This window comes from Oryctolagus cuniculus, chromosome 13, assembly GCF_964237555.1.
Source record: "Oryctolagus cuniculus chromosome 13, mOryCun1.1, whole genome shotgun sequence".
NCBI classification, from domain to species: domain Eukaryota; kingdom Metazoa; phylum Chordata; class Mammalia; order Lagomorpha; family Leporidae; genus Oryctolagus; species Oryctolagus cuniculus.
Window position 1 is genome coordinate 57,802,876 of NC_091444.1, and position 27,829 is coordinate 57,830,704.

At 40.2% G+C, this 27,829-nt stretch overlaps 1 protein-coding gene across 7 annotated transcripts in view; it reads right to left on the minus strand.

The window, feature by feature from the left end:
- Positions 1-27,829, minus strand: part of CHRM3 (cholinergic receptor muscarinic 3) — a 613,309-nt gene that overhangs the window by 95,980 nt on the left and 489,500 nt on the right. For 6 of the 7 annotated variants that reach the window (XM_051821487.2, XM_017347714.3, XM_002717330.5 and 3 more), the window contains one exon: positions 5,120-7,526. The exons of the other annotated variant lie outside the window; for it this stretch is intronic. In XM_051821487.2, the coding sequence (XP_051677447.1) occupies positions 5,735-7,507 (1,773 nt within the window). In that variant the 5' untranslated portion in view covers positions 7,508-7,526 and the 3' untranslated portion in view covers positions 5,120-5,734. Of the gene's footprint in view, positions 1-5,119; positions 7,527-27,829 lie in introns of those variants that run through there. 7 annotated transcript variants of the gene reach the window in all.

Genomic DNA, 27,829 nt, shown 5'->3' on the forward strand with positions numbered 1-27,829 from the left:
TCTGTTATTTATTCACCCACTACTTGGATCTGTTTAAAATATTTCTCCATCTTGCTTAGTATTTTATGAGAGAACCATCATATTTATGAAACACATTTACTTCCCCAGATAAACATAACTCCTGACTACAGTAGCAGCTTGGGACACTGAGGCTCACATAATTTTGATCATGATTTGTTGTATTAATAAAGAGGTTATTCATGTTCAACATTTATTGAACATTTACTGCATACCATTTACTAAGCCAGCCACAGGATAGAGAGAAGAGTAAGATCCATTTTCCATCACCAAGGAGCTCACAGGATGCAAGAGAAATGTAGTTTGGGGTTTGGTCTGTGAATTAGAGAACTGCTAAGTTTTATGGACTTTAATAAAAATTATAAACTTTTATAGTCTAGAAGTAATCTTTTAAAAAATTATTTGAAAGGGCAACATGTGGAGAGGGACAGATGGAGAAAGAGAGATTGTCCATCTGCTGGTTTGCTCCTCAAATGCCCATAAGAGCTGTGCGTGGGCCAGGCTAAAGCCAGGAGCCATGAACTTCACTCAGGTGTCCCTGTGGGTGGCAGGGATCCAAGTACTTGAGTCACCATCTGCTGCTTTCCAGATGGATTAGCAGGAAGCTGTATTGGAAGTGGAGGTGGGACTCGATTTCAGACACTAACATATGGAATGTGGGTATTCCAAGTAGTGATCTAACCTCCTATGCCACAACAACTATCCTTAGAGATAATCATTCTAGTTTAAGGTATCATCACTGGATTCTAGTTTGGTGTATGAAAGTTTTACTAACACTTCTTGTAGCACAAAGTATGGCCATTTTTTCCCATTTATCTTTTTTTGTAGAATATCCTGTGCAACCGAGATGTGAACTTCATTGGATCTCTGGGTGTTTATTCCTGGGTGGTTCCAGTCAAGGCCAGAGTGACAGGATCAGAACTCTGTGCTGTTTGGGCTTGTACCAGCACTACCATAGGCCGAAAGCTGTAATAAAGCATTTGGATATCACTTCATATTTCCATGTCTATTGTCCATCTCTGCAAAAGTTAAGGATGCAATCCATGCCTGACTAATGATACCAACACTACAATTTTGAAGCCTGCCAACAAAATGTTGTAACTACTTAACAAACTTACACTGAGTATAGTCATTTTGTGAACTTGGTCTTTATTCATTTTTATCTCAATATGAGCTACTTTGCTCAGACAGTGACACTGAAGCCAGAAAAATGGAATTCTCCAGTGCTAAAGAGTATCAGGTTCCCATTCTCAGACTTCATCTCTGAAATCTAGAATATTTACCCACATGACATCAATTCTGGGATGGGATGAGTGTTTAGAGTCACAGAAACAGAAGACAGAGTGTCACTTAAGTTTACAGAAGGGGAGTCATAAAACTGTTCTTGAACCTGTTATGGGATGGAGTTAATATTGTTTAAACAAGTCTGTTCCACATTGCATTGAATTAAAATATTCTCTCTCAAGAGGTAAAAGTGGGATTGTTTAGGATAAAGATAATTGGTTTGAGGGCTGCAACTGAGTACAGTTTCAGTCTGATTATGAGAAGTACCATTGCCAAACCAGAATACACTCCTGCTACCCAGCAACTCTATTTTAAAGGCTGTGAGGCCTCAAGTGATGCTTTTATGTTGGGGTGGTATTTGATACAACACAATTCCAGATTTACCAATAAATTTCAAGAGTTCTTTAGGTTTTGTTGTGTTGAAATGCAGTGAACAACTTTATGAATATGTAAAATCTGAAATTTTCAAGTGATCTCATGCTGTAGCTTAGTTTTGACCACCTGTTTACTTTCGGTATTGCTTTGTTGAACATGAGGTGGGAGTACGGAAAGTTTAGGCTAGGTGAGAGGTATGCCTGAGGACAGGTAACTAGATTGTGACAGAACCTTGCCAAGAACTCAAGGTTCCTCATTCTAAAATCAGTACTTTTTTGATTCTATGTGTGTATTTCAAGAAGTTGATGGATAAATGAAATTAAAAGGGGAGTTTATTCTGGTGCAAAATCAAATTTGAAATTCAGAGTTTTTACATAATACACATTTCTATCAAGTTTTTGAATACCACTTGAATGCATACACTCAATTGTTGCACTAAAAACTTGTCTATCACATTTGTTCACAGATTTCTTTAATACCATTGTCCTGCACCACCTTCCATTTGTCCCCTGAAGCTACTATTGGGAGACTGTCCACTTTCTCAGTAAGAAGTTCTCATCTTGGAATCTACTCAGGTGTATCCATCACACCCGGGACAACCCCTGGGTTCCTCATCTGTCTCACAACAGCTGGCATCAGATTTCTCTGCTGGGCTATGGCCTTGGCATCCCTCCTCTGTCCTGTAGGCAGGGCTGCCGCAGTCAACTGTGCCATAGAGTTCTGCCTCTTGCTTCTTTCACAGGATGTCTACAGCCACTTGCACGCCTCTGCGGAGCAATGAGCTATGCTTTTTTGGATCTTCAGGCACTGCAGTGTCAAATGCTTATTTTTTGTTTGTTTTATATCAGAGTCTAGAACTATTCAAGAGTGACAAGAAATGGGCTTTATTGTGGACAGTGTAGCCTGGGTTTGTGAGGCAAAGGACAATTCAAGGTAACAGGGAGACTAGCATGAAGGTCACAGAGCATAGGCACATAGCCAAGGGAAACAGGAAAACAGTAACTTACTTCTACCCATCTGAAAGGCCTGGAGAATGGACAGGGTGTGCCTGAGTAGGAGTGTGTGTGTGCATGTGCATGCGTTCGAATGCTTATAAAATAAAGAACAGGGCAGAGGAGGTATAGAAGTATAGAGGTATAGAAGGTATAGAAGGGAGGTATAGAAGGAAAGGAGATGAGGGGAGGGAGCTCTGACTCTTTAGGTGGTGGCTTATTTTAGGTTTGATTATTTTGCTCATTCAATTAAAGTGGATAATCCTGAAATCTCTGCAAACCTCATTCATATGGAATGAAATAATCCATTTCCCAGTCTGGGGATAAAAATGTTTTATGTGAGTGAATACTTCCTCTGAATAGCAAGCACTTAGAGAAGTGCATGTGTAACTAATGTCCAGCTGTAAATGCTCACTACATCTCCAGAGAAACTTCTCAATGCTTCATATTGGAAATAATCTGTCTTGCTTGTTTTCCTTCTCTGAAAATGACTCACGACTCTGCACACACCTCTCAAGAAACAGGATATAGCATTTAAAAGCAACTTTCATCCCTAAGAGGCTTAAAAACAATCCTGTAATAAAACCAGTAACACAGATAGAGAGCTAGAGTCTTGGGTTTGTTTCTTTTCTTGTACTATTAGCATCACACAAGGACAAGAAACAGGAAATAATCACATTTAAGTAGAGTTATAGTTAACCTTCTTAGTTCTGCCCAAGTTCAGGGCTTGTCCTTTTTTTCAAATTTAATATTCTCTCATTAAAAAAAATAAATACAGGAAACAGCCCTTTTGGGAGGAAGGCAGGATAGGAGTTTCTGAAAGGATGGGAATTACTGACGTACGGGAGACTTGAATAAGCATTCACATATTTATTAGTGCCAGACCAACTTGAGTAATAAAATATAGATGCAAATACTTACTAGCCATTTCACAGGTGGATAACATAACATTCTGAAGTTTGCTATACACATTAGAAAATAGTCTCTGATTTGTCTTGTTCTTTGGTTGAATGTGGGCCAAAAAAAATCATTCTTACAATAATGTTGATTTGCTTTTTCCCCCTTGTAATGTGATTTCAAACACAACGATGGAGGGTGCTTTGTTCAGTTTCCATCAGGTTTAACTAAAGAGTGGTTTTAAACATTTATGTTGAAGTGACAGTTGACTTTTTATTACCTAGAAAGAGTTAGGTACTCCTCGCTGATGCCAACAGTATGACATTCTTCTTCTTCTTAGCCACATGAAAGCTCAATAAATGCTATTCATTGCTCAAGTGGACCCTAAAGAATCACTTTCAAAGGACACCACAGCTGAAGAAGTAATATTTATCAACATTAAATAAACACTTGGTGAAGTATGCATAAATATTTCTTCATATAAACATAACATGAAATTAAATAGTTCAGATACACAGACACCACTGAGTACACTTCCACTGTTGTCAAAGTCATCTGTAAACACCAACTCACACTGAATACAAAAGCAGCTTCTACCCCCACTCTGGGTTCATGACAAGGATGCCCTGTACAAAGGTGAGATTTCTCCACGGCCCTCCCCCCTCCCTCCCCGCCCTCTCCCCACACAGCCCCAAAGGAAAAGGAGGAACCCCAACATCTACAGCAGCAACAACGACAGAACAGCAGCACCCCATCCCCTCCCCCAAATAAAACATGTAGCGTTTGGTCAATTCAAAGTAGAATGCAAAAAAAATTTTTTTTTCAAAAATGAAAATAAATCAGTCTGAAGTAATATTTTCCAAAGAATAATTCTTTAGAAGTCATGCAGCTTACTAGACCCCACCTATTCCTGGGTGAAGGTACACAGTGAACATCAGAAAGCCCTGGCCACAGCTAAATAACAAAAGGGTTAAGCCCTGTCTCCTAGGAGGTGCCAGGGTGCAAGAGGTTGAATACAATGTGTTCTCCTTCATCCCCCCCTTACAATATCTCTTCTGTTTTGCCATAAATATTGCTGTGTGTGACATTCAAATATGACACCACTACTAAGTTTCAAACCATTTAGAGAGCAGAAAATTTGTTTTGTTGGATGGTTGAATTCATACATGTGAGTGTGGTTCATTTTTTGAGCTCAGAGGGGCCCTGATTGAGCTCTGTGGAGAGAAGATCAGTAAGGGAGTTTGCCTACACTCAGAATCTAGTCAAGCCCTGGGACTCACTGACTCACAGGCTGTCTTTTCCGTACAGACCTGCTGGGAAGGCCTGGCTGCTCTCTGCTGGAATTTTCTTCAGGGTCATTTCTGGAAAACAGCTCCCGTTCCAAAAAACAAGGAAACTGGGTTTATTTCACTTTTATGTGTATTAGGATCCTAGAAAAACTTCAATTCCCAAAGTACTGAAAGCATAGACTGCAGGAATAATTTGCCAGTTCAGTGTTTCCCATGATATTATATACACTATGTGTGTGCGTGCAAAACTCACACATATATATATGTATATATACTTATGTAGTTTTATTTGTACGAAACTTGAACTGCACAAAACAGTACTTTGCAAGAATCAGTCCACAAATAGAGTTTAACATCACACCAAAGGAAAGACAGGAATCTCTACAGGGACCAGAAGGTTCAGCTCTGCAACACATGAAATCATTTCAGAACCACAGATTCACTAGCCTGCTGTGTTCCACGTGGGATCTGGATCGACTCTCTTGAGATCCTTGGGAAGAACGTGGCAACTGGGCCTGCTATGCTCATCTGAGATTCCAGAGCTAATGGGAATGAAAAAACCCAGGCAATTCAATTCGGGTGTATAATTGCTGTGAAGCAATATATTTTTTCCTCTTTAAGAAAAACACATAAAGTCTATTTCAGAATAATTTTCTTTATATTCAGTAGTACGCTTTTTTTTTTTTGCTGGATCGATATTTGATTTTCATATTAAAGTGGGTCTATTCAATGGATCAGTAAACAGACAGCTTCTTTCACATCTGGGTGATAAAAATGTTTTATGTCATCACCAGAGATAACCCCCACCCGCACCTCACTTATCCTAAGGTCTGTGGGTTGATGTGTGCATTTTGTCACTGCTATCAATAAAACCTCATTCTATAAGGCCTGCTCAGGCACGCGCTTGTGAAAAATGACCGACTGTCTTTGCTGGTACTGCTGCTTGCGCCGCTTCCTCTTGTCACACTGGCACAGCAGCAGCATCTTGAACGTGGTTCTGAATGTTTTGTTGCACAGGGCATAGCACACGGGGTTCACGGTGCTGTTGATGTAGCACAGCCAGTAGCCCAGATTCCAATAAGTTTTGGGTATGCAGCTGTCACAAAAGGTGTTCACCAGAACCATGATATTGTAGGGGGTCCAGGTGATGATGAAGGCAAGCAAGATCGCGCTGAGGGTCTGGGCTGCCTTCTTCTCCTTGATGAGAGACATCCGTTTCCGTTTCGTGATCTGACTTCTAGTCTTCAGAGCAAATCTCTTGGCCAGAGTGGCTTCCTTGAAGGACAGAGGTAGAGTGGCCGTGGTCTTACCCACTGAGGAGTTGACATCTGAAGTCTTGTCTGTGTCCACGGCTGACTCTAACTGAATGGGAATCTTTGAGAAGCTTTTTTGAAAACTGCCTCCATCATCTACGCTCTTCTGAGACTGAAGCTTGTTGGTTTTCCTCTCCACATCCCCTGTCCCCAGCTCCTCCTCGGACACCTGCAGGTTGTCTGTTGAGGGTAACTTGGTAGAGTTGAGAATGGTGCTGTGACCGGGCAGCTTGAGCACAATTGAGTAGATGGCTCTCGTCTCAGAGCCAATGTCCTCCTCGTCGGAGGAGGCAGAGTTTTCCAGGGAGGCAGCAGCATCGTTGTTGTTCCAGCTGTCACTGCTGCTGTGGTCTTGGTCCATTTGCTCAGCACTGGGCTTCCAGCTCTTGGTTGTGAACCAGAAGTGGCAGCGGCCATACTTTCTCCTGGAAGAGTGTCTCATGCTTTGCTGCTGTAGCTCATAGCTGCTGCAGCTTCGGGAACTGCCTGTAGGATGCACAAAGTTCTCCACCTCTGCCTCTGTCCCCGAGGCTTGCAGCCCAGCAAGCTCTTTGGTACGTTTTTCAGTTTCCTTATAGATCCTCCAGTATAAAATAGTCATAATAGTGACAGGCATATAAAAGGCAGCGATAGCCGTGCCGAAGGTGATGGTAGGCTCACTGAGGAACTGAATGAAACATTCCCCTGGGGGCACAGTTCTCTTCCCCACAAAGTACTGCCAGAACAAGATGGCAGGAGCCCAAAGGACAAAGGAGATGACCCAAGCTAGACCAATCATCACACCAGCTCTTTTTGTTGTTCGTTTGGCTCGGTACGTGAGTGGCCTTGTGATGGAAAAGTACCTGTCAAAGCTAATGACCAGAAGATTCATGACAGAGGCATTGCTGGCCACGTAATCAATGGAAAGCCAGAGGTCACAGGCCAAGTTACCTAAAGCCCATCGGTTCATGATGATGTAGGTAGTAAACAGATTCATTGAAATGACCCCAATAATCAGATCAGCACAGGCCAGGCTTAAGAGGAAGTAGTTGTTGACCGTCTTCAGCTGCTTGTTGACCTTAAATGACACGATGACCAGGATATTGCCAATGATGGTCACCAAGGCCAGGAAGCCTGTTAAGAATGCGATGAAGACCACTTGCCAGAGGGTATGGCCTCCCAGAGGGTCACTGGTGGTACCATTTGGAGAGGAGAAATTCCCAGCTGCTCGAGAAACATTGTAGCTGCCAAAATGAGTGACTGTCCCTGGGGGCAGCCCTGCATCTGAGGGGCCGTGGATCCAGGAAGAGCTGATGTTTGGAAACAAAGGCGAGGTTGTACTGTTATTGTGCAAGGTCATTGTGACTCTCTGACATAGTCTGGGGGGAGAAAGAGAGAAGATAGGGAGTTAGGAAAGGTTCTGCCTTCATTTGATATGTTCTTGGTACTAACACATGAAACGACATGGAAGACCTCTTCTTGAAACCAAATGTGAAGTTCATTCTCTTAAAGGTGATCAGTCTAGGGCAAACAGAGACTGATTTGTTTAAGAGAGTACAATTAGCTAGTGTCATGCATTGAACATTGTGCCTTTTTCCACATTTTTAAACATATTCCATGATGGAATATAATGTGGATATCAAGGAAAATCATCCCTCCTGCTCTTATTTTGTAAAGGGGAAAAATATCAGATGTTTATATGACACTTGTTCAACATAGCATTATCATTATGCTACTTGGTAAACTAATTTGATCCATTTGCATTTTATACACCTGAACATTTACCTATCCACGGCTTAAGACTTGAACAAATTTAAGGTAATGCCAACCATTTAAGCCTCATTGGAATGAGCAATGTCAATACAGACAAGGGAGAAAATGTGTTAGTCAACTCACATATTATCTCTTTCAAACATACACCAAGAACATAATATATTGGGTCCTTACAACGAATGGTAACACAATTGTCTATAGCACAGCTATCTACACTTGATAATGTGTAGCAGAGCTTTTACCAGAATGTTTTGAATGGACCAGAACAGTTTTGAATTATTTTTAGTACTTAGATGTTTTAACTCTAATAATGAAACAGTATTTTAGCACATCACACATACATGAACATATGCACCCAAATACTTACTTAAGTATATGTAGTACAAAATAGCCATTAGTGCTCCTAAACATTTGTTACTACATTTTTTATATATATATATATATATATATATATATTTATATATATATAAAATAAGGTCTGTTACAATTAAAGCCATCATCAGTAAGACCCCTATGTTTCTGCCACTGGCCTTTGTTGGGACATGTACTATCCTCTTAGAAACTCCAGGGATGTACTTCTGGGACAACATCAGGCCAGGAATTCTCATTTCGCCAATTGCTGTAGACTAGATTCAGTACTCATTTGCCAGTGAGCGTCAGTTTGTGAATTCAAAGTTTGGTTATCACAGCAAACTTTCTGTTGTGTTGATGATATGAGTTTTAAAAATCTTTAGCTATAAGCTCGTATAAATAAAAATATGCACACTTCAGGAGTTCTAAATGTGGCTTTAAGTTAACTATCAGGGCATCTGTCAAAGCAGTGTGGTCAGGTCCACAAAGGCTCATTTGGAAAGGCTTCTTGGTGTAGCAAGTTCAGATATCAGTTTGATCACTTATTGGAGGTAGGGTCTTAGCTATATTTAATCTCTCCAAGTCCCAGTTTTTTCATCAAAAAAGGGAATTATAACTTTCTGCATAATGAGTTGAATTGTCGCTTAGTTCCTCCTAGAATCTGTAAGCTGAGAAGCTTTTTTTCTCATTAAAATATGTGTGTGTGTGTGTAGTCCTTAGGAGACAGACTGATATATAGTAAGTATTTACTGTTTTCATCTTATTACCCTTTTTATTGAACAATGAACACACTCTGTTTTGGCTTCCAGGATGCCGAGAATGACATTTACTACAAAAATATCAGAAGATGATATTTATTGGGCATTTACTATGTGGAATACCATGTATAAATATATTATGCACATTATTTTATTTAATCCTTCAAATAAAAATGGTTTACAGGAAATAAAGACATAAAGAATTAAGTGATTTGTCCAATAACTTGATCTAACAAGGGTAGGACAGGGTAGGCAGAGTCACACCCAGAAAATCTGTCTGCATGTCTCACTGCAGCATTACACTGCCTCCCCACAGAAACATTCCAGTTGTTCTGCACAGCTAGCCCTTGAAATGGAATTGATTTGTATTTAAAATTCATGGGATACTCTTCATCACCTAAATATTGGCAAAAACACAAATGAATTTAAAATCTAGTGTTGATGACATTTTTTGAAAAATACTTTCTTGGTCATGGAGGGACAGTGTAAATTGGTCAACTATTTGAAAGGCAATTTGGCAGCATCCCCCCAAAAAAATGCCAAAATCTAAGGTCCAAGGAGGCATTTGATTCTTCTGTGTGTAGTATATATATGCATAATACCAATACTGTAGGACTTTACACACACTTACATACTCACACATACATCTATTCACTTCAGTACTCTTTGAAATAATTAAAAATTTGAAACCACTCAAATATCCTACAAAACAGTGTACTACATAGAAGAATAGTATTTTCCCCTGGATGTAATCTTTACTTTGCAGTCATTTCCAATTAGAGGGAATTGATGGATTTCTCTTCTTTAGTTTACTTCCTTGTGTTTTATTAGATGATTCCAACTCATCCTATATTTAGTCCCCTTTCACTTAGCAGGTATCTGTTTGGGATGTGCTCTATGCTGCTTGCAACACTCTGTTATAATTTTGATTTCTTCTGAGACACGTATACAGAAGATCTTTCTGCTGGCTTTCCCTCCATCCGGATCCAGGTTTCCAATACTTGTGAGATATTTGTCTGGTCAACTTCCCAGTCACACCTGCAGCTATATAGACAGATGACAATAGATATGTCTTTAATCTGACAGTTTAGGTCACTGCTCTGTATCTGAGGTTAACAACACTGTAACGACTGTTTTACTGCAGAGGTAAGGATGCCTCTTGAATGTCCTTCTTCCTATATGGCTCAGATAAATGCCACTTTTGTCTTCTTAATGCATTTCTTGTTTGTTGGCACAAGGTCCATGGTAATTTTTTTTTTTATTTTTTAAAAGTTTTTAACTTATTTGAAAAGCAGAGAGAGGGGGAGAGAGTGAGAGAGTGAGAGAGAGAGAGAGAAAAAAATCTCATCTATTAGTTCATTCTCATAAATATGTACAACAGCAGGACTGGATCAAGCCAAAGCTGGGAGCTGAAAACTTGATCCAGGTCTTCCACATGGGTGACAGGGATCCAAGTACCTGAGACATCATCTTTTGCTTCCCAGAATATGCATTAGCAGGAAGCTTAAATTGGGAAGCAAGCTGGAACTTGAACCCAGAACACGCTCCGGGTGTCCCAAGAAACTTCATATTTCATGAGAACTGAAGATATCCTTTTACTTTGTTTTCATGCCTTATGCCATGCTGATAAATACAATGCCCAATAATCCCAGTGCATATTTTTGTTGACAATGTATCTGTCCTCTTTCATTTTTATTTTTGCCAAGTTCTCATTAGTGGATGTTTGTTGCTAGCCTTTCCTTCAGATATTCTTTTGCAAATAGTCCAAGATCCAGACTGTTTTGGGGGAGCACCAATCACATGATTCTGACTCCTCTGCTACAGTAATGGAATTGAAGTAGTTCAAGCAAGGCAAGTCACCTTGGGGAATGGAAAAGAATATTGGAGAGAGAGAACAAAATTCTCTTATCTTTTGGATTGCAAGGTACTGATCATCCTATGTATAATCACAGGGAAAACCTAAGAAGCAAGTTTTAGAGGAAAGACATGGAGGAAGAAGAGAGATGGGAGGAAAGGTGGAAAATAGGGACAATCATGATGATATCATTTGAAATTTGGATTTAGCCATTTTTGTGGCAACATTGCCTTCTTGACTTTGTGAGTTATGTGAGCCAACACATCTCCTTTGTTGCCTAGGCAGAAACCTGAAATTTGTTTCTCTCATCTGCAACAGACAGGGTCCTGATTAATGTAATCTGTCACTGCCAAAATTAATACATGCTCACTGAACCACTAGCAGCTTTATATGATTATGATTGGTGCTGTGGGATTCCATAAGTTACAGTCTCTGCCATCTATGGACTCCAAACCCCAGGAGAGGGATGGGACATGAACAAAATATTTTAGAATGCACAAAGTTATCCCAGCAATATCATTTCTCCCTATGGATAATCAAATTGTTGTACAAATTCACTAGCAAGTGAACTTAATCATTGATCAATGTTGTGAAAGAATAGAAATAAGGGAACAGCATTGTGGTGCAGTGGCTTAAGCGGCTGCCTACAACACTGGCATCTCATATGAGTGCTGCTTCAAGTCCCAGATGCTCCACTTCCAATCCAGTTCCCTTCTAATGTGCCAGAGAAAGCAGTGGAAGATGGCCCAAATGTTTGGGCCCCTGCCAGCCACGTGGGAGACCCAGATATAGTGCCAGGCTCCTAGTTTCAGCCTGGTCCAGCCCCAGCCATTGCGGCCATTTGGAAAGGGAAACAGAAGATCCAAGATCTCTCTCTGTGTGTGTCTCTCTCTCTTTAACTCTGCCTTTGAAAGAAATAATAAAATACATATTTTAAATAAAAGAATATAAATAAGAATTTTGGACATAAGTCTAAGTATGGCTCATTAATTTCATCTTGTGAGTCTGTACAGCACAAAAAGTATAGTATTCCAGTCTAATTAAGCTTTGTTGGAATATGGAAAATAAGCTAGAATTGACAAAACACACCTACAAGTGAGTCTAGCTCTCTTTATTGGGTTCATTAAACCTGATCTATCATGCTTGGATTCTAGAGTCTTCTTTTTTAAATTTTATTTTTAATTGACACATAACAAACATAATAAGGGGGAAAGTACAATGTTCTAATACATGGATACATTGTATAATAGTCAAATCAGAATAATCTTCAGAAAATCTTTGAATCATAAACTGTCAGACAGGCAATTTTTGATTACCTGTACTCTTTGGTATATCTACCAGGTCTACCGTTTTTATTGTAGGTTGACATTAATTTAATATCTAACATCTTGAAAGTCTCACAAATGAGTATTTTATTATTTAAAAATTTTCTAGTCTCTATCTGCATACAACAGATATGGATTATTAGTTTAGCAAAACCTGTAAAGTTATAAAAGAATCATTAACAGCGAATGTGTTGTCACTTACTTAGCCACAGGACACAACACCAAAGGGACAATAGTTAAGAAGTCCTGATTTCTGCTCTTGGGTTTCCTTCTAATAGTCTCATACCCAAAAGCAAAAAGAAAGAAGTAGGAGCAGGTGTGGGGTGTGGGGGTTAATGTGTTGCTTAGGACACCCAAGTCCCATATCAACATGCCTGGATTTGAGTCCTGGTTATGCTCCCAATTCTGGCTTCATGCTCTTGTGTGCCCTGGAAAGCAGCGGGTGACACCTCAAGTTCTTGAGTTCCTACCACCCATGTGAAAGAAGGAGATGCTCTTAGGGCTCCTGGCTTTGGCCTAGTGCAGCCCTGGCTATTACAGGGATTTGGGAAGTGAAGCAGCAGATGGGAGATGCTTATCTATCTGTCTGTTGCTTTATTTGAAACAAATAAAAATAAATAAATAAATAAAACTTTCAACAAGAAAAAAAAACAAACTGGTAGATGAACATGATAATGAGGAAAACAAAAACCTTTTGAATGGGAAGGAGAAATTATGAGCAAAGCACATCACTACCATTGATTATGACCTACATCTGTGAAAAGAGAATTGTCTAGACATTGTAGGTGCTCATTGATGCTATGAGAGAAGGAGATATAGTTACACAAAATCCATTACTACGTATGATGCTGTTGTTCTCATTAATAATTTTTCCATTTAAAGTAGCAAAACGCAGTTGAAGAACCATGGTCCTTGGAATTTGGCTGATTCAGGTTTCAGATCTACTTGCCTCAGGAAGTGCATAAGCTGGCGAAGTGTCTAACCACCCTCACGCCATATTTCTTCAACTATAAAGCTAGAATTTCTCTTCTGTGGGTGATGGAGAAGGAGGAAAACCTTACAGTGTGTTGGGCTGACATTCAAAATATTTGTGGACATGCTGCCTCCCTTCTCCTTGTGACAACTAGCTATGTCCTCAAAATTGGGTTGTTACTGCAGAAGCACAGGGAGAAAAACCAGGAGATGCTCAGTTTTTCTTTTGAAAATATACTTGAAGGGGTCAGCATTGTAGCTTAGTGGGGAAAGTAGCTGCCTGTGTGCTGGCATTCCAGTTGGGCACAAGTTCATGCCCCAGCTGCTCCACTTCTGATCCAGCTCTCTGCTAATGGCCTGGGAAAAGCATCAGAGGGGTTGCCAGAGTACTTGGGACCATGAACCCATGTGGGAGACCCAGATGAATCTCCTGGTTCCTGGCTCTGGCCTGGCCCAGCACTGGCTGTTCTGGCTATCTGAGGAGTGACTCAGTGAATGTAAGATCTCTTTCTCTCTCTCTCTCTCTCTCTCTCTCTCTCTCTCTCTCTCTCTCTGTAATTCTTTCAAAATAAATAAATTAATTTAAAAAATACATTTTAAAAAGATTACAGCTAAGAATAGCAGTAAGAAATTCTAGGGTCTTAGTACACAGTGGGGTGACTACAGATAATGTTAATATACTGAGTATTTCTCTGTTTAAAAAAAATCTAAGTAAGTATATAATAGGACTTTGATGGTGGTGTCACCACAAACAAATGTTAAATATTTGAAGAGATCAATATATTTATCCTGATTGGCCATCATACAATGTATACATGTACTGAAACATCATTTGGTACCCCATTAATATGTACAATTTTTATATGTAAGATAAATACTCTGGTAGAGACAGAGGCTTTCAAGATAAAGTCTTCCAAAGAAATGCAGGTTTGATCATAAAGGAATGCTGTCCTGGCCCAAACACCAGGCAAGTAAGAAACACCAGGCTAAATAAACTGCTACACATACTCCAAAAATGTGACTTCGAAATATCAAGTAACACTAAAAATTCATGTGCACCATGAACCAATGATTTAACTTGTGGGTATGTCCCTCTAGAAATCATTGCACATGCACGTGCTCAGGGAGATGTACACATGGATGTTCAATGAAGCATCTGTTGTTATGACAAAAATTTCAAAGGCCGTCAGCTTGGGGAATGGAATAAAAATTTGATAATACTATGTGGCAGACAGAAGTAATCAACTGATGTATATGTGTTAGCTTAGTTCTAAAAATACATTGCTGATTAAATTGTGAGGTTGTTGAATACAACATGCTTTAATTTAGGTAACAGTAAGACAACACAATAGTGTCTATTGTTTCTACTAAAATCTAAAATAAGATGTTTCTTATCTGCTTATATACATGCATTTATGGATTTTAAACTATCAAAAAAGAATCAAAAGACACATGCAAATCAATATATTAGCAGTGATATTTTCTAGGTGGAAGATGATTAATATTGAAGGTGATAAAGATTTTAGCTTGATCTATACCATTACAATTAGAGAAAAAAAAACATTTCCATAATCGGAGGGAGGTGGAGAAGATAGTTAAAAGAACATAGATCATCAGTGAGGTGCAAAAGAGAGTATGGAATCTTGCCCTCTACCCTAGTGCTGCTGTAAAAGAGGGAGAGATTTGGAGAAATAAAAGGAGTCTGACAATACTGAAATGCAAGGCTCGGTGGATATCTGTACTCTGTGCCTTTCCTTTCTGAAGCCCAAAGGCAGAAGCTGCACAGTTTCCTGAAGGCACTTGAAGTGGCTTCTTCTCAGTCCCTAAGGAGAACTCAGGCAGGCTGACCCCTGGACTCTACCTCCACAAGGCTCTGAACAGGAAACCCTGTTATAAGCTGCTAAATGTGTTGTGATTTGCTGTGCAGTCTGGGACCTCAACATGCAGCTTTAATGTATATGATAATAAAATTCCTTGTCATGCTCCCTGAATACAATGAATTGAAAATGTTATAGAGGGATTAAGATGGTGGAGTAGGGAGGAAGCTTACTGCTTTAGTCTAGGAGAAGGCAGTTTAAAAAAAGTGGAGAGAGGGCAGTTTCAGAGAAGAGTTAGGGAAAAATGGCAGAGAAAACTCCACACAAATTAGAGGGACACAGTGGACCTATGTGGAGGACATAGACATGCACAACTCAGGACCCCAGCAGCTGAGAGCATCTGCACCAACTTGAAGAGTGAGATAAGACCAGACTGCAGCAAGCCCAAGCCCAAGCCACTAGTGATAAAGCTGCAGAAAGAGTAAGAGGGAATCCAGCTTGGAGCTCTAATGGGGATAGTGTACCTGTCAAACTAGAGGGAGAAAAAATGGGGGCATGTTTCAAAATTCCCAATCAGCCTGCAACAGCATCCTGTAACAAGCCAATAGAGAGTAGGCACCATTTTGGACATATGTAACAGCTGTACCAGCTCATGTCCACGCCTAGCAATCAGCTGAGTTAAGACTCCTGAGTCTGACTGGGAGAACTGACAGGAGACTGGGGTGCTTGTGACTGTGAGAGGCTTCTGTACTGGGACTGAATTCCTAAACCCAGAAAAGATGCAACAGAGAAAGAGTATTACAGACCAATTTCCCTAATGAACATAGAAGCAAAAATCCTCAACAAAATTTGAGCCAATTGAATCCAGCATTACATCAGAAAGATCAATCTCCCAGAACAAGTGGGATTTATCCCTGGTATGCAGGGTTGATTCAACATTCATAAATCAGTCAGTGTGATACATCACATTAACATACATCACATTAACAAGCTGAAGAACAAAAACCATATGATTTCGAGTCCTGGTTGCTCCACTTCCAATCCAGCTATTATGGCCTGGGAAAGCAGTAGAAGATGGTCCAAGTCCTTGGGCCCCTGCACCTGTGTGGGAGACCTGGAAGAAACTCCTTGCTTCTGGCTTTGAATCAGCACAGCTCTGGCTATTGCAGCCACTTGGGGAGTGAACCAGAGGATGGAAGTCCTTTCTCTCTCTGCCTCTTCCTCTCTGTGTAACTCTGCTTTTCAAATATATAAATAATTCTTTTAAAAACAGGATTAATAACCATAATATAGAAAGAGATCAAGAAGCTCAACAACAAAACAAATAACCCAGTTAAGAAACAGGCAAAGGACTGAAACAGACATTTTTCAAAAGAGGAAATATAATGGCCAATAGACACATGAAAAAACGCTCAGGATTGCTAGCCATGAGGGAAATGAAAATCAAAATCACAGTGAGCTTTCTCCTAAGCCCTGTTAGAATGGCTTTCATGCAAAAATTGACAAACAACAAATTTTGGCTAGGATGTGATGTAAATTGTACCGTAATCCATTGTTCTTGGGACTATAAATTGGTAAAGCCATATGGAACAGTATGGAGATACCTCAAAAACCTGAATATATACCTAACATATGATACAACCAAACCCACTCCTGGAATTTACCCAAGGAAAATGAAAATCAGCATATGAAAGAGTGATCTGCACCACCACGTTTCCTGCAGCTCATTTCACCATAGCTAAGACACGGAATCAACTGAAATGCCTATCGACTGAAGACTGGAGAAAGAAATTATGGGATATGTACATCATGGAATACTACTCAGTGGTAAAAAACATGAAATCTAGCAACAAAATGGACAAATCTAGAAAACAATATACATAGTGAAAAAAAAAAAAAAAACAAAGCCCAGTCCCAAAGGGACAAATACAATATGGTCTCCCTTATCTGTGATAAATAATAGAGAACCTAAAAGGCAATCTATAGCAGTGAAATTGACACTTTGAGAAGCAATGACTTGAACAGGACTTGTCTTGACTGTTGAGGAACAGTTTTTCTTTCATAATATTTATTGAACTCTTAACATAAACATGTGTATAAAGGCAATAAAAAAAGATCTCAATAAAAAATAAGAGTGGAACTAAGAGAGGGAGGAGGAAGAGGGGTGGAACGGCCAGCATGGTGGGAAGAATCACCTTGTTCCTAAAGTTTTAATTATGAATATGAAGTTTGTAACTGTAAAGCTGTATAATTCTGCACACATTCCTATGGACTTACTTCCAAAGGTACAATTTAAAAACTTGCCATGGGACTCCAAATCCCCTTAAAGTTGGGTGGTAAAAGTACCATCTTAAGTGTTAAAGTGATCATACGGATAGGATTAAGTGTCTGGTAATAATGACAGAATTAAAAAGGATCTGAATGCTCCAATATGGGAAGCAGCCCACACAGCAGACTCATGGAATGAAAACCCTTTAAGTAGCACTCTGACCTCGCAATCTGCCCTTAAGGCATTCTGGTCTGATTGAAAAGCTCAGGAGAGCATTTCAGGCATGGAATGCCAAGGCAAAAAATGTCCTACATGAAGGGCCTCAGAAGGTGAGACCCCAGTGGAAAGAAGTGGTCATCAAAGAAGAAAGTATTTTCTCTCAAGGGAGGAGAAAACTTCCACTTTGCTTATGCCTTGTCTAAATACTGATGGAGCTTGTGGATTTAAAAGGCTCCCATATACTAGGCAGCTCATATCAAGAGATCACTGACATCATACATAACCATGTTAATTGTTAAATTAACAAGAGTCACTGTGCACCAACTTCCCATGCAGGACTTTGTCCTCAAAGAATTGTATTATAATTAAGTCTAAATGCTCCCAAAAGATGCATCATTCTTAGGTGCTTCTTTAAAGTTAATTATGTTTCTAAAAAAAAAAAAAAGAAGTGAAGTGAACTTCAAGATGCAATGACTTCAAGATGCCATGACTTTGAACAGCTCGTCTCAACTGTTGAAGAAGAGGGTTTTTTGGTGCAAATTGTTGTTATACACACTTTATATGTAAATGTTCAATATAAGTGCTCTTATATAATAAGACCTAGTTCTACAGAGCATGGGTTTTCTCTGCTCACTGCTCAAGGGAACCACTCTTTGCTTCACTCCTTGGAGGGGTTCTCATTTCCTGCTGTGCCTCTTCAGAGTACTCTGTCTCTTCTCTTCATAGCCAGCAAAGTTCCTGCTGCTCCCCACTCTATTCACCCACTCTTGGACCCAGCTTCATTGAGGGAGGGAGTGTTGCTGTGTGGCCAGGAAACAGGATCTCTCCCACTGTCACCTCCATTCAGGTACCTGAAGCACTTTTTAATAACCTTTTCCCAGGTCCCTGTCCCACTCTGCCCAAACCCTCTCACCGAAAGAATTCCTACTGTTCGAAGGATGACCTAAGAATAAACATGTCACACAGGACTTCAAAAAAGAATACCTAAACACACTTAGGACATGGAGTAAGCATTTATCATGGAGGTTAAGACACATGCATCCCATATCAGAGTACCTGGCTTTGGTTCCCCACCCTAGTTGCAGACTCCAGTTTCCTGCTAATAAGAACCCTGTGAGACAGTGGGTATAGCTCCAGTGGTCGGATTCCTGCCATCCACAGGGGTGACCTGGATTAAGTTCCTAGCTCCTGGCCTTGGTCCTGGCCCAACCATGGCTGTTGCAGGTATTTGGGGAGTGAACCAGTGATGGCAGTTTGGTCTGTTTCTCGATCTCTCTACTTTTCAAGTAAAATTAACAACAACAACTAAAAATTTACTAGAAATGGAAGTCACTAAATGTCTTTCTTCAAATGTATCATTTTTTTCCTAAGACCAATTATTCGTGCAGCTCCTCTTCTTGGAATCAAGCATACACCATTTCCCAGGGCTGACTTTGAGTTCCTCTTTTCCCTCATTGCTAACAGTGTCTCTGTTTTCTGTCATAATTCATTATTAGCATTCAACAGCTAAAATGACTTTTCCCAAAGCTTTCCTGGTCTGATGAATGAAAATGCCACCTCTGGCCAGTAGATGGCAAAGCAGATTCAGAGAAAAACATCTCTGCCAGCCAGAGCCAAAGCAGCCTCCTGTTCCCCATGCCCGGTGACCAGGAACTTGAGCTTAGTTCAGTCATGCAGTCCATGGAGGAAATCAAACAGGGTCAACAAAGCTTTGCAATCAAACGTGTCTTTAAAGGGAATCTAACTTGTGAGTTTAGCTCTTGGTGTCCATTTCAAGCCGCAAGGGGGAAAGATGTTACCTAATATGGTGCAATTGGTCCTGTGGGGGGAAAAAAAACAGTTCTCAATGCCAGAACCGGAATAAATCCCATTTAGAAAGGAGAAAGCTTGTTTTTAAAAAGTTGATGTACCACGCTGTCTCCCTGGTGCTGCTGCCTTTCACGGGTATTTATTTGATTTGATAACAAAAAAGCAGGATGCTTGGGAAAAGGACTTGTATCGTTACTGCTTATGCCTGCAAATAACACAACATTCTAAATAGAGAACTCTAAATTAGACCATTGATGATCTGCATTAGCACTGTCTAAGCTAAAACCACTTGTTATTAGAATTTCTGGAGGTGGCATCAAGTAAAGAAGGAATATGAACAATTCTTTGTCAGCATCACAGCGACCCCTTCCCTAAGAAAGGAGCCAGCTCAGTGTCCATGAAGTCAGTGTTTTCTGAAAAGGAGGGAAAACTTGTAGTTGGAGTCCCTTCTTCTCCAAACCTTTATGATCCAAGATTTACTGATTTTTCTCAGCATTCTAAAGATGTATTTAATGTTATTTATCTTGCATACTGTGTTTTAGTGGTGGAGGATAAGGAAGAATGCTTTTCAGGTAACATTTTGGCTAACTGTAAAAATGCAGTCATTTGGACCCAATTTTTACAGTGTCAGTTTATGTACTGAAAGGACAGTCAGTGAAGCAACTTCTTCTGTCTTAATATTTATCTGTTTGTAATCAAGTTAGAATCCTTATGATATTTTTACAGCTCCTATTTGTCAGAGTATTTATTTTTCTATCTAAACATGTTCCCACATATCTTATTTCCTTTCAAAAATGAACCTGTTTGCATGCCCAAGTTCATACATGTACATGCCTGCAAGTGAAGCAGAAGCCATGTGGGAAGGATGCATTATACCGTGGAACCAACTTCAGCACATCAGAATCTGTATGAGAGAAAATTGTCTCGCACTCTGATCTTGCTTCTCACCTATACATTGGGGATTATAATATTTGAGGATTAGATAGAATTTCTATAAAGCACTCGATATAGCCTGGCTTGCCTATAGTATTTTCCTAAAAATTCTAAGACCAATTTAATAGTTTTTTATAATTGGTAGATTTTATAGAATATTTTTCTTTTAAAAAATTTTATTAATATAAAGAGAACAGATTTCACATATTTCATAGGTATAGTTTTAAGGAAACAACCATACTTCCCTCCCTTCTTATCTCCCTCCCTCTTTCCTTCCTTTCTTTTTCTTTAATTTTTTCAAAGACATAATTTCAATTCACTCTATAATCACAAGCTTCAGTGCACCATTTACCAAAATATCCAACAAGTAAAAAGTAAGAAGACCATTGTTCCACAGGATTATAAACAAGGGCTAAAAATAACAATCATATCACAACATGTCTGTTTCATTCCTATACATTCTTTTTTGTATTCTTTGTCAGGCCTAACCAGAAATAACATTTGTTGAGTACAAAGCAGTGGTTCATACTCCAAGGTGAATCTGGCCCCAGGAGACATTTGGCAATGTCTGGAGCATTTTTCTCTTTCCCAATTTGAAGACACTGTGCTCTTGGCACTTAGTGGGTAAATGCTAGGGATTCTGATAAACATCCTGAAATGCACAAGAGACCTCCCCCACAACAACTGTCCATGCCAAGATGTCAATAGTGCTGAGGTCGAGCAACCTTGTGTAAAGAGAAACAGAAATCCTGAAAAACATTTTAGCATTCTGTGTGCCAGGAAAATCTGGGAAGTGTCCTGGTACATACGACCAGAGTAGACTCTAAGCCTTTTCAAGAATTAGCTTTCATTTAACTTCTCGGGAAACCATACTCTCCATCCTCCCCCTCAAAATGAATCTCATGCTCATGTGTTTGACTCCAAGCCTTATTGGAGGTGGTAGATCTCCTTGAGTGCTTACTGCAGACCTGAGATGGGGGGGGGGGGATATGGTTCTTAAACTCAAGGAACCACTTGTTGGTGACACCAGCGACTCAACAACATTAATTGCAATTGAAGCAGTGTGGATATTAGCTTTGTTTGACCCAGTAGGAAGGAGGAAAAGAAAAGGGTATTTCTGTGAGTCTGGAGATCAAAGACTCCAAATTACTCAGTAGGAGGAGGGAGTGTAGCATTCCAGACTCAGGGAAGACCTATAGGAAGGTCACTCTCCAGAAGTGCTAGTGCATAGTATCATATTCCTGTTAGTGAAAAGAGCATTTCAACTGTCTATCCCAAGATACCATGAGATGCTTGAGGGAAAAGTTCCATCTTCTACTCAGCAGCTTCTAAGATCTAGCACAATTCCTTTCCAATAGCAGATGCAAAGCCCTTGCCTTCTCAGTCCTATGGAAATTAACACAGTCCCACTGTGGATAGGCAATCCCTGAACAGAAGGGTTCATGAAGGCAAAAGTGTAGAATGGTAGGGTTGAAAAGAACCAAGGCTGTCTTTGATGAGCGGCAACTCTAAGGGTTTGGGAGCCACAAGCTGGGGGCTCCAGAGGCAACTGTAAGGAAGGCTGAGAAGCCAAATTTGGCTTTCTCAAAGCTGCCTCACATACAGTGGCATTCAGAAGGAACTGATCCAAGAAAAGCAAGAGTTCAGTGGAATCCACTTTTTTTTTTCTCAGTACAGGAAGGACAGGAGGCCAGGACAGAGGAACATCCCCATTCACCCAGGTGGATGTCAGGGACTGCTTCAGCCTTTGGACTGCAGAGAAAGAGAGGTGAGTTTTCAAATAAACAGCCCACTTTTCAAATATTCCTGTGGGAAGGGACACAATACAGCTTGAGTTTCCTAAGGAAACCAGGCATCACACAATAATGTAATCACTCTTTGCTGTTGAACTTTCTCTCGATTGCATACATTTAACACCTGTCTCATTCTGCAGGCACTGGAGGTCATGTAAGGTATTAGCCTACATTTGAGCTGTGTGATTTGTGGTTAGTTATTAAGGAATTCTAATCCTCAGAGTCCATACCAGAAAAGTACAAACTTAGTAATACCCAGTGGTCATTAAGCAGATTTGATGAACTAATAGGGAAAGCCTTGGATACAATTTTCAGTAGATGCTGTATAAATAAATGAGTGTCTGCTCTCTGCTCCCTGCACAGGCCCATGGCCAAGGCTCCTGGGACACTGCTACCTTGGGCAATGCCTGAGTTTTTATTCGCACCCCCAACATCACATCCCTTTGAGAATGGGGTGGCTTAAGGGTGGAAGTTCCTCCCCAGGCCAACTGGTTGACAGTGGTGAGATCAAATATGGCTGTTAACATGACTTCAAGTGAACCTGAAGTCTCACTGTAATCTCATTTCCATGCTAAAAAAATCATTCCCACTGGTGCCATGACAACTGACAATCATCATGCTAGCCAGTGGAGGAGACCATAAAAAGAAAAGAAGGCAGCTCCTCAATTCTGAGAATTTGCCACCCCTTTCCCAGAAAGTCCTCAAATGTCCTTCCTTCTCATTAGCATTTTCTTCCCTGTTGTTCCTGTTGCCTTGTATCTGTAACTCCTCAGCTCCAAGTCCTTTATATAAAATGACAGGATATTTGCATATAATCTATGCATGTCCTCTCATATGCTTTAAATTATCTTTAAATGACTTAAAATATTTAATATAAAGTAAGTGCTATGTAAATAGCTGTTGCACTGCATTGTTTAGGGAACAACCAGAAGAAAAAAAAAAGGCTGTAGATGTTCAGCACAGATGCAATTTGAAAAACTTATTTATTTATTTGAGATGTAGGGAGAAAGAAAGATCCTATCTGCTAGTTCACTCCCCAAATACCAGAGACAGCCAGGGCTGGGCCAAGGAGGAAGCTAGGAGCTAGAAATTAAACAAGGTCTCTAGCGTGGGGAAGCAGGAAGTTAATTAGTTGAGCCATCATGGTTGCCTCACAAGGTCTGCATTAGCAGGAAGCTAGAATCAGGAGCAGAGCACAGATTCAAACCCAGGCACTCTTTTATGGGATGTGGGCATCCTAACCAGTCTCTTAATTGCTAAGCCAAAGCCTGCCCAGGGATGGCATTTCTTCCCCGTATAATTTGTTGCATGAATCCATGAATTTGGAACCCTTGGTAACGAATGCAGGGTCAGCTGCATCACTTCTTGTGTATACAAGGGTACTTCAAAAACTCCATGGAAACATGAAATTAAAAAAAACTTATTCTAGTGCAAAAAAATTTAAATCCATGCATATTATTTCATAATACAAATTGTCCATGAACCTTTTGATGACTGTGTTCGTAATTTTATTTTGCTCTTAGCTGGTAAATATTTTGAGAATAGTATCGGCCGGCACCGCGGCTCACTAGGCTAATCCTCCGCCTAGCGGCACCGGCACACCGGGTTCTAGTCCCGGTAAGGGCACCGGATTCTGTCCTGGTTGCCCCTCTTCCAGGCCAGCCCTCTGCTGTGGCCAGGGAGTGCAGTGGAGGATGGCCCAGGTGCTTGGGCCCTGCACCCCCTGGGAGACCAGGAAAAGCACCTGGCTCCTGGCTCCTGCCATCGGATCAGCGCGGTGCACCGGCTGCAGCGGCGGCCATTGGAGGGTGAACCAGCGGCAAAGGAAGACCTTTCTCTCTGTCTCTCTCACTGTCCACTCTGCCTGTCAAAAAAAAAAAAAAAAAAAAAAAAAGAGAGAGAGAATAGTATCAAAGGCATTTTTTTTTTCTGTTTTGAGTCTCCAAATCCCTCTTACATTCCCTACTTGATTAAAGTAAAGTAGCTCCTCAGCAGATAAAATGTTGAGTAGATTGATATTTGATGCACACAGTTTTATTAATAATATTCCATTTTTCTTAGCGAAGCAAATCAGGCAAGAAGAAGACCCAGTCATTGTGATTTCTCTCAACCATTTGAGGGCAAAATGCTCTTAAAACCAAAATGAATTATACTGAAGAAGAAGGGAGAAATGGAGGAGGAGAAGAAGAAGATAGCACAGAAAGCAAAAAATATCACCAGTTATAGGAAAAACTGAATAGGTTAATCATAAGGAATCTCCTGCATGGTTGAGATTAAAAATTCCTGTGGGAAGAACAGGAAACTATGGAATGAAAACAAGACACCAACATTTTAATTGGAGTTCTAGTGTCCTTTCAGAGACATGCTTTCTCAGTTTTTATGATTCTAAATGATGACCTCAGGGCACCAGAGATTTGAACCCCACCACTCCCTCTACTATTCCTACTGATAACATCTGTCTTTCCAGGAGCCAGGCCCTCCTCCAAGTGATGTGCATGTACTGGATCATTTAATCCTTATAATAACCACAGGAGGTGGAGATTATTATGATTTCCACTTATAGCATGAAAAAACTGATGCACCAAGTGGTTAAAACACTTGACTGAATTCACTGGGCTAACTGCAAATGCAGATACAGGACTACAACACAGGCAGGTTGGCTCCTTAATCTATTCCTTACTTCTGTCCTAGTAAGCAAGTCTGTCATGAACAATGAATTTTTAAGCAACACCTAAGTTTATAAAGCAGAAACTCAGTCCTCCTACTTGATTCTCTCATTCCCATGCCCTAGAGGTAACCACTGGTAACAGCTGACTTACTAAGTAAATATTTGTTAGATGAATTGTGATGTTCTTCCAAAATTTGTTCCTCCGCAAAATTATAGATGTGTGTGTTTTAAGCATCCATGATGTGCCAAGCACTGTTCTCTGTGTACACTTAATAAGTCATTTAATCTTCCTGACAATCCTGTTGGTTAAGCATCAGTTGATTTAATCAACATGAGAAAACGGAAGCACAGAGGGGTTTAATGACAGGTCCAGTATCACACAGCTCCTAAGGAGCAGGGTTAAGATTTGATGCAAAATTTTGCCCCTAACCTTTCGACATGTATTATGTTCTGTAGCTTGCTTTTTGTTTTCAACTTAACATCACATCATAGACATCTTTTCCATTCAGTACAAATGTACCTATGTGTCATGTATGCTGTACAAGGAACTGAAAACACGGAGAGGGACTGTCCAGATTCAGAAGTTGGCCCATCATGCCCGTGGCTCAGAATTTCCAGGGCAGGAAAGCACATTGAGACACTGCATTTGCTGATAGGTCTTTTAAGTGATGGTTGCAGAGCTCAGCATAAATGGGGCCAATACAAATCTCTAAGATTCTTTGAAAAATAAAATACTTCCCAGACTCCTTTTCTTCCACCACCTCTACTACAATGCTGATGACTCAGTTTACCAGTGTTTAAAGGATACAGTCATCAAGTCTGGCCTACACCACAAAACTGCATAGAACAATTAAGTGAATAGTAAGAAAGGAGTCTGATGAAGTACAAAAGAGAGAGAGAGAAAAAAAAAAGAAGTACAAAAGAGATAGGAGCTTAAGAAATTCTGAAAACACTAAACTCCTATGGCATTTTCTGATTTTGAATAAAATGTAAAATATAAATTCTTTGAATTTACAAGTAAAAAAGATGATTATTTTATTCAAAATATTACCTGTGAAAATGAAACAATGAGTTTCAGAAACTGTGAGAATCAAAATAAAATAATATTAAAATGTTTATTTTGGCACAGTCTATATAATTCAATCTCAGGAAACAATGATCTCTTGTTTCAAATTTCCGGAAACTAAATGGAAACTAAAGCTCATATCACTATTAATTCTGGCTCCATGGGATTAAAAACAAAGAGGCAAAGTAATAAAGTTGAACCAGTCAAACACACAGTGTGAATCCTTATTTGAAAACATAAGAAGAATGTGATTGAAAAATTTAAACACCAAATGTGTGAAATTAATAAATACAAATGACAAATGGAGAGAAATGAAGAAATCATATTGAGGCTTATGAACAAAAACAAACAAAAAAATAACTCTAGCTTGAATGTTGAGGTTTGGTGCTGGGATTATCCTGAGAAGTCTTCTTTCAAGTGCACCTTCCTGGGAAATACAGCACTTGCTGCTTGGCTGTGTCCAGGGAGTTCAGGATAGAAGGTCTGTTGCTCTGGGCAGTTTGCATGTATCATGTCTCCCCACCTGCCTTTGGGTTCCCTGAGGGTAAAAATGGGCACATGCAGCAAGTGGATGATCTGGGACCTGACATACTTGGCTATACACTGCCAGCGCTCGCTGAAGGAGTGAAGGATGTACCATCTCCTAATGTGCCCAAGTGGTACGCTGATCATTTCTGGCTGGACTCACCTAAGGAACTGGAACTTCAGAGAGGGCCATTTGGCTTTTCTTTTCCTATGATGCAGAGAGCCATCAGGCTTTTTTGGGGGGAAAGGTGTCTTCCCCACACCAAGGTAGGAAAAGAGCACTTATTACCAGAGAGTGGCAACTGGGATCTGTAAGGAAGCTGAATGAATAAGTTCACTGAAGTAACCTTTATCTTCCACAAGCTTCTGCATGCCCCATCTATCTTGTAGTGACATTCCTAGAATTTACTGCCCAGGCACAGAGATCCATTTGTCTGTTGTTCCTTCAGAGGCTTACTGTGCATTGTCTAGAAACTATTAAAGCACCATTCTTTGATCATTTTTGGGGACTACTCTGTCTTGTGAAGATCCCCAAGTAGAGGTAAAATAAAAACCTTTATGCTTTTAATTAACTGTGTGTTACCTGGGTTCCTAGATCCAGCCAATGAACATGTGTGTTAAGAACTAAGGGGTGGCCGGCGCCGCGGCTCACTAGGCTAATCCTCTGCCTTGCGGCGCCGGCACACCGGGTTCTAGTTCCGGTCGGGGTGCCGGATTCTGTCCCAGTTGCCCCTCTTCCAGGCCAGCTCTCTGCTGTGGCCAGGGAAGGCAGTGGAGGATGGCCCAAGTGCTTGGGCCCTGCACCACATGGGAGACCAGGAGAAGCACCTGGCTCCTGCCATCGGATCAGCATGGTGTGCCAGCTGCGGTGGCCATTGGAGGGTGAACCAACGGCAAAAGGAAGACCTTTCTCTCTGTCTCTCTCACTGTCCACTCTGCCTGTCAAAAAAAAAAAAAAAAAAAAGAACTAAGGGGTCTGTCTCCTAGAACACCTAATCTATCTAAGCAGATGAAGCCTCTAACTGTAGTAAATAGTATATTTTATTGATGATAATATGCATCAAATACTTTATGGAATTAGTATACTGCAACAGGGGTCGCTTAGCTTCTCTAAAGAAATACTTTCAGCTATTACCAAATGATTTTATTCTTTGTGATGCCAGCCCAAGATTTTATATTTTATAGGATATTAGCATATTGGATCACACTGTACCACACACAGTGCTATGCATATTGGTGAATTACTGTATGTCAGGGGACACAACATCTATGATCCACAGCAAAACCAACATTAAAATCACTGGCAATGCCCACTATGTATCAAGTGTCTATTATACAACACTCAGTATATGGCACAGATATTCATTTAATTACATCCTTACAATAATCCTGGAAGGCAGACAATATTCTCAGTATCTTATGTGGGAGGAAACCGAAGCCCAGAGTAGTTAAGAAGAAACTTGCCCAAGCAAGGCTGAAGTAGTTAAATAGCATAGTTAAATAGACATGGATGGTCTGTGGGTCACACTCAAAAACTATTTACCAAAAC